The sequence below is a fragment of the Sturnira hondurensis genome, unplaced genomic scaffold, assembly GCF_014824575.4.
Source record: "Sturnira hondurensis isolate 20B ecotype Veracruz unplaced genomic scaffold, ASM1482457v3 Scaffold0011450, whole genome shotgun sequence".
NCBI classification, from domain to species: Eukaryota; Metazoa; Chordata; class Mammalia; order Chiroptera; family Phyllostomidae; genus Sturnira; species Sturnira hondurensis.
The window spans coordinates 3,948-11,644 of record NW_028084081.1 but is presented as its reverse complement, the minus strand read 5'-3'; the positions used below and the strand labels follow the sequence as shown (position 1 = coordinate 11,644).

Genomic DNA, 7,697 nt, shown 5'->3' with positions numbered 1-7,697 from the left:
TTTTCGTTATTTTCCATAGTTCCTTTGCATTATGCTCCTTTGCTTTGCTAGAGGAAAAAGATTAGTTTAGGCGACACATACTCTCTCTCTGTGGCAGAGGCAGCACTGTGTAATCCAGGACCAGAAGCAGGGCTAGAAGGAGGCAGAATTAATAGGACGACCGACCAGCTGTGCCCCGATGGCAGCTGGAAAAGGCAGTGCCAATGCCTGTCCCCACGTATCCCTTAGGGTCCATGGGAGCCAACTCCTTCTGCAATGAGTGAGAGCATGACAGAAGAATCCAGGCCATGGCGGGGAAGCCCCAGAGCTCTGCTAGCTGAGGCCTAATTGTTGACATCGAGACTTTCTCTGCCTAGGCCTCTCCTACCCTATGCCCAGGGACAACTCCAGGGCACATCTTTTTCAAGGAAATTAATTTTCGTTGTGTGATTGTCCGCCTACTTTGTCCTGGGAATCTGGCCTGGACAATGACTACATGGGAGGAAGAGGGCGAGATATGAGGCAACTGTGTGAGTCAGAGCTGAGCACTCATGTGGCCCCCCAGGACCAGGTACAGGACAGTCACACCTCACTGAGGACACTGCCTACCCAAGTGTGCTAGAGCCAGACAGAGCCCTGAGCTCTCAGACTCAGTCCACCAGCGCCCCCTGCTGGTCTCAGAAGGCACATCCTCCAGCTCATCTCACACCCCACCTCTTTTGAGAGGGCTCTGATGTTAGCAGTTGGGTCTTTCTGATGTCACCACCCAGGGAAGTAGAAGGACCAGGTCTGCTCTGTGACTGGATTAATCCATTCATTTTTTCGGGTCAGTAATGACCTCCATGGAGCTACATGAAATGTTGTGTTCCTGATGTCAAAGGATTGCGTGATAGTTGAGTTCCCTTCTGTCAGGACCCTTGGTTTGCTGCTGGTACATGACCACTCTGAGTCACTTTTGAGGTTTAAATTTCCTCAGGGGCCCTCGCTCTCCTTGCTGAGTGGACTGAGCCCAAGATATGACCACATTCTTTGGTCTGCGAACCAGAGGATCGTGGTTCAATTCCCAGTCAGGGCACATGTCTGGGTGGCAGGCTAGTTTCCGGCAGGAAACACACAAGAAGCAACCATACATTGATATTTCTCTCCCTCTCTCCTTCCCTTCTGCTCTAAAGATAAATAAATTAAATTTAAAAATATTTAGGGTTCCTCAGGGAGCCCCATTGGTTCATAGCTGGTCGTAGTTGTATTTGAGTGATTCTTCAGGTTGAAACGATTGGTGCTGTTTTGCTGTTGTCATCGTCATGAGGGTTTCCTGTCGGTGCCCAGCCCCAGGTGCAGGCCTTGGCCTTCTATTCCTGCCTCTGCCATGAGAGCGCAGCCCTGTGAGGAACACACGCCTTGTGTTCTTGGTTCCTCCTGCTGGTTCTCATTTACCCTTCACTGTGATGCTCACAGTACTTCTGACGTTTCAAGAATTGAAGATAATTTTGTCTAATTTTATAAATATTATAAACACAAGGATTGAGAAAAAATAATATTATTATGAATGGCATTCCACCCCTTTATAGAGGTCCTCTCTCCATTATGGGATTTAGAAACCGTCATTTCATATTGTCTAATCTCCATTAGCTCTGATCTAGTTACTGCCAACATTATTTCCTATTGATTTCCGGTGCACAGCAGAGTGGTGTGACAATGATGTCACTTACAGAGTGTTTCTCATGATATTCCCCGTCCCCACGGGGCCTGTCCCCACTGTGGCAGCATCACTGACCATGGTCCCAACACTGTGCTTCCCATCCTCGTGATTGATGCTCTATTCTTAGGGTGCCTCAGGGGTGTGGTCCCCACACGTGTATCCTTCCTCTCTGAGCCCCAGGCTGCTCTGGTCCCTCCTGGGGACACATTGTTTTTGGCACAACAGGGAGATGAGTGAGTGGGTGAGTGAGTGAAGAGCAGGATGCACCACGCTGATTTCTTCAAACCAGATGAGGGCATTTCCGGATAATGTATCAGGGTCTGGAGGGAGTGTGGCCTCCTGAAGCCATGTGACCAGCAGAGAGCCCACCCCCTGGGAACCCTGCGTATGAAAGGAGGCTGTGGGGTAACAGGGGATGTGCATGAGGAGGCTGATAAGAAGGACTGGATGCCCTTCCCTGAACAAACGCAGAATCATGGGTTTGCACTGCTCTCAAATTTTTTTTTCTTGGCCCTTATTTCCCTGCCCCCAGAGCCTGGATTGCCACGAGGGTCCTGGTGCACAGTGAAACCTCTACATCTTGCCTGAGTCCAGCATCAGCCCTGAGTCCCCTGCCTGTGCTGTGTAGCGGCTGCTCACACCACCCCTTCCTCCTGTAGTGTCAGATGTAGGTCTGTGCTTTAACTGGGTACAGGGAACCCCTGCAGTGGGTAAGTGCACCCCAAGGGCCTCTGTGAGCCGCAGCACACAACTGAAAGGATTATTCTCAGCCAATTGGAGCCTGACTGCAATGCACACCCTGTCACCTGTGCTCCCAGTGACTCAGGGCTGACAAGACCAGCCCTGGGGCCAACATTGTCCTCACAGGGCTGCTTTCTTCTGCAGCTTTTATAGAAGAAAGTTAGTATAAAATTTTTTTGCATAACATTCATTTGTTGTAGACAGCTCTGCCTGGTTTTAGGAATTGCATCTGTACCCCTTGTGGCTAAGGTGAGGGATGACCTTTGGAATGTGAGCCACAGGAGACAAAGCTTGATTCTGGTAGCAAACACTGCCTCAGTTCCTCTCCCTGTCCCCAAAGCTTGGTCGGAAGTCAATGACCAGTAAGACCCAACAAAGAGTGGGGCCACCTAAGCCAGACTGGATCACTTGGGAAGCCTTCATGGAAGGACTCGGGGGACTGCAATGAAGAGTAATAGGCTCTCACCTGCAGCCTTTGGCATAGCCAGAGTCCCCATGTTGTCTGGGAGAAGGGCTTCCTGGCTCTAATCCCCTTAAGCCTGAATACCTGATGGGGAGGGTGCAGCTCCTTGCCCTGCTAGAGCTTGGCCTGGGGAACAATAGGGCATCACAAAGACTTTCTGATAAACGTGTAAAATCTGTTCTGCTAAGAGGGCTTTCATTCATATGATAAGAGCCCAAGAGGAAATGAGTATGTCTCCCAAAGTTTCTGCAACTCTCTTCCTGACAGACACTGCCTCAGACTCTGATCCCTCAGATATCTTTGAAATATTATCTACTGTATGATCCTTGCCACCCTGTATTCCTGTGTATTACAACCCAATAAAAGGCTATGGAGCAGGGATCTCGTGGCCTTTTCTCCTCGGAGAAATTGGCCACTGCTGGCCTTTGTCTCCCCTGAGAAACTGGCCACAGCTCACTCCTCCTCCCTAAGCAGATCACGTCATGTCTCGGTCATTATTCACTTTCATCTGTGGCACCCAGGGGCACTCACTAGAGAAGTGGCTCCCACACTCATCCCTATTTTTTCTACCATTACATTCTTACAAAATTAGGGTCATATTTAAAACGTAAGAAGCTAACTTTGGTAAAATAGTGTGAACTTAACTGTAGGTTGAGTTTAAATTTAATTAAAAATTCAACTTATCCTTTTCCTGTTGATAGAGCCAATCTAGGAATCCAGTGGTACAATAAACATTACAGAAAACAAGCACAACTGATACACATATTTCTAACATACCAGATACAATGCTTTTCTCTTTTATTTTGTGTTGCCTCCATATGGGGTTTCTCTAAGAAGATTTTTTGACAAAGGTGAGAAGTGTTAATAAAGGAAGATTTCCCAATCTGCCGCTCCCCTCCCAGCCCAGTGCCGGGCGCCCTGGGGAACCAGGTGTGGAGATCCTGCCTGAAGCCCCTCACCTGTCCCTGTGCCAAGGGAGACAACCCAGGGGCTGGGAGGGGGTTTCTGGGAGGCCCTTCTAAACAGGTGTCAACTCAGAGCATCAATACTCACCTAAGTCATGGAAACCCTCTCAACTGGCGGTTGTAGGTTTCAATTTGAAAACAAGGGAAAAGAGAAATCAACTTACAGTTTTCATCGATGACCTGAGATTTGAAATCTGTTTCTGAATGTTCCAGGTTTATGCAGGTTAATTTAGAAGAGATGGTAACCTGGAATTTAACTTGAGTAAATTTCAAACAAAAGTGTTCAGGAATAATATTATAATAATAGAAGTGTAGGTATATTTAAATCTTTAGCCTTCCTAAAACACTCCGGGAGAGAGCTTGTTAAAACACTGTTTTGTTCACAAACACACAGTTCTGACCCAGCAGGCTAGTCAGGGGACCAGCATTACCTACATGCTCCCAGGGACACTCTCATTTAAATGACAACAAAAAATTCCCACTGTCCACAGGCTCAATCAATACATGAGTGCATCTTGTTAGAGCTCCTGGAACACAGGCAGGATTACAAAGGGCAGTGTGGGCTCTGAGTCTCTCTGATGGTTTATGTGTCTGCACTCAGCCTTTACCCGTCATGGTTGTAGGGAGAGGGGAAGACAGGAAGTCCACTCTGCCAGGGTCACGTGGGACAGATGGGCACAGGCTGGGGGAGCCTGGAGAAGGCATGTGGAGAGGAGCCACTGGACATGGGAATGGGGCCCTGGAGCCCCTCCCCTTGGTGTGCTGACCATTCCCACCCTCTCTCTTTTCTTGTCACTAAAGCTGAGCCATTCTGAGCCAATGGGGAGGTTTTGGTTGCACTTCCCCATGGGGTCACATCACTGTGTAAGTATCAACACTACTACCCATGTCCAGAGCACAGTGATAGTCAGCCTCATCCTCAGGCTGGGCCCAGGTGATGGTGAGGGTGGCTTTGTTCCCAGAGATGGATCCAGTGAAGCGCTCAGGGACCCCAGAGGGGCGCCTGTTTGTGTAGTAGATAAGCATGCGGGGAGCCTTGCCCGGGGTCTGCTGGTACCAGCTGGGGTAGTTACTACTAGAGACTGACCCAGAGGTAAGGCCACAGGTGAGTGTGACTGTCCCTTCTGGAGACACAGACAGTGACGGCTCCTGTGCGACAGTCTGAGAATCCACACCTAAAACCAACAGAAAAGACACAGGTTTTTTTTTTTTTCTATGAGAGACAAGGTCATCCCTGAGACCCTGCTCTGCTCTGTCCCCAGAGAATGCAGAGTCCCTATCTCTGACCTGAGCTGTAAGTAAGGAGCCCGAGCAGGAGCACCATCCAGGCCATGGTGGGGACACTCACAGGACACAGCCTCCCAAGGCTCCTGAAGTGGAGGATGTGCCCTTGGGGCCTTTTCTTGCCTCTGAGACCATTAGGAGGAGCAGATGCCTCATGCAAATTAGCTTCCTCTCTTGGTGCCACAGTGTCACCCTGATGTTCCCTGGGGAGATGTGGACAGAGGCAGATGCTGGGAACACACAGACCAGTGAAGACAGAGTGACTCAGGCACTGAATAGGCACAGTGACCTCTGTCACCTAATCAGGGACTGAGGAGTGTGAGGAGCAGAGGGATCTTGGTCACGATGGGGAAGCCCCAGTGCTCTGCCTGCTCAGACTTCCTTGTTGGATCTGAGACTCTCCCAGCTCCAGGGGTCTCTTGTCCTTTGTCCAGAAAGACTCGTGGGCCAAGTTTCTTCATGCAGAATTGGCTTTGTTGTGTGTCTGTCCACCTGACACTGGGTGTGTGCACATCAGGTGGAAACAACTCATTGAATGTGAAGTATATGAGTCAGACCTCAGAGCTCAGGCGGCTCTTGGGGACCCTTGTGATGGCAAGTCACATACTGTGCAGATGCTTCTTCCCCAAGTGTGGAAGATTCAGAAAAGAATTTGCTAGTTGTCCTGTCCCAGAACCCCGTCCCCCAGGACCAGGCAACAGCACCCCCTACTGTCTTCAGAGCCCAAATGCTCCAGGCCTCCTGACACCACACAGCTCTCCTGCAAGGCCAGGAACACAGGGAATGACTATTGCCCTTGGCTGTTCTCTGTTGTCACTGACTACGGCAGTGCATTGAGTGGGTCACTGCCATGTGGCTTGGGACCAGACACTGATTTTTACATCACCATTGACGTCTGAAGGGTTAAATACAGGACGTGGAGCACACAGCTTGTTGCTAGATATTTCAGGGTTACCTGGGAATATTCTATCCTGTTAATTCTTACAGGTTAACTTATGTCCCTGCTGTTGGTGTGGGGAGGGTCTCCTCTTGGTCCCCAGCCCCCATTGCGGAGGCTGTGGCTTTTATCCCTGTCTGTGCATGAGACTCATCTTTGTCTGGGACCATGTGTTTTACTCTCCCTTACTGCCCTGGGTCCCCATTGTCCCTTTCTAGTCAGCCTGGTGATGCCTTATTGTCTTGTGACTGTCTAATAAATTTCAGACTTTAGAGTCTAAATATTTGTTTCCTCAGTGAAAGATTAATAAAAAATGGACAAACAAGTTTCTTTCTGGAGATGAAGGTGGAGTTTATAGGATCTATGCCCAAATGAATTGACATTTATCCAACATCCTTCCACCCAAAATAATTGAGTAGGAAATGCATTGGAAGTCAGCACACTGAGCTGGGACAGTGAGCACTCGGGGCTCTGAGAGCCTCTCCTCAATGGGAGGCTGTGCCCAGCCCCAGGGATGCAGGGGCTCTGCACAGCTCTGATCTCAGGTCACAGGGAGACCCAGCTTCTGTCAAGTCTCAGAGCTCAGGGAGTTATCAGTGGAGCCCAGGCTGGCACCAGGAGACACACAGGGCACTGGGCACGGGGTCTGGTAGTCACACACGGTGCACTTTTGTCCTCCTTCCCACCCAGCCACTGAGCTAGAATTTTGCTTCTTGTGAGAATAGAATTCTGTATGCGTTGGGAGACCAGTGATCCTAAAGCAGATATTTCCACTGACTTTCCAAGGAGAGATTGAGTGGAGGGCTGCCCCACCTCACCTGCTTCTGTAGCACAGAGACAGCACAAGCCCCAAACTGAGCTGGTGTTGTTCGTGGGCAGGGACAGGGCAGTGATGGGTCAGACAGGAGAGGAGGGGGCAGATTTGATCGTGTGTCCCCCCATGGAGCAGAAGCTCTCTGTGGCAATGGGGTTGTGTCTGTCTCTCTAACAATGAACTTAAGCCTGAGCCTCAGACTGGAGCCCAGAGGGGATCACATAGGACCTGGTGACAGACCTGGATCAGGACAATAAAGCTGGAACCTCTGGAAGGTCCCTCTGTGCTGTCTCAGGAAGGAAAGCTGGGGCCCTGCCTGGAGGCCCTGGGGACCACTGCCATGGTACCTTTAGTGGGCCTGGGGCTCCCAGTGCAGGAGACAGTCACCTCGTCTCTAGGCTCACTGAGAGCTTCCCAGGGGGTGTGACACAGGAAGAGATTGGGGAGCACCCACTCCTGCTTCCCCACTGCCCACCCCCAGCCTGGCCGTTTGGAGAGCTGCAGGAATGTAAGGGAGTGGTGGGGGCATGGTCAGTGCCCACAGACTCAGGGATCCACTCTCTGGAGTCTCCATGGTCCTGAGCAATGTCAGCTATCAGAGTGCCTCGTCCTTGGACCCACTTTACCCTGGAGCAGGCTCGGTGGTTCCCCAGGAAATGTAGACCATCTCCCACCCTCTCCTCTCCCATTAAAAGGCCTCCTGGTCTCAGGCCACAAACATCCCCTTACACCAACCCTCCTGTCCATGATGCCACAACTGAAGGTCCAGGTACTCAGCCAGGTGTCTGGGCTGCTCTGTGATTGTAGTTGCTCCC

General features: G+C 50.5%; 1 gene segment (V, D, J or C); it reads right to left on the bottom strand.

Moving 5' to 3' along the window:
* Window positions 1-4,660: 4,660 nt before the first annotated feature.
* Window positions 4,661-5,215, bottom strand: LOC118996660 (immunoglobulin lambda variable 8-61-like). The segment is given in 2 exon segments: window positions 4,661-5,022; window positions 5,135-5,215. Coding segments are annotated over 2 exon segments (369 nt in total).
* Between the last annotated feature and the right edge of the window lie 2,482 nt (window positions 5,216-7,697).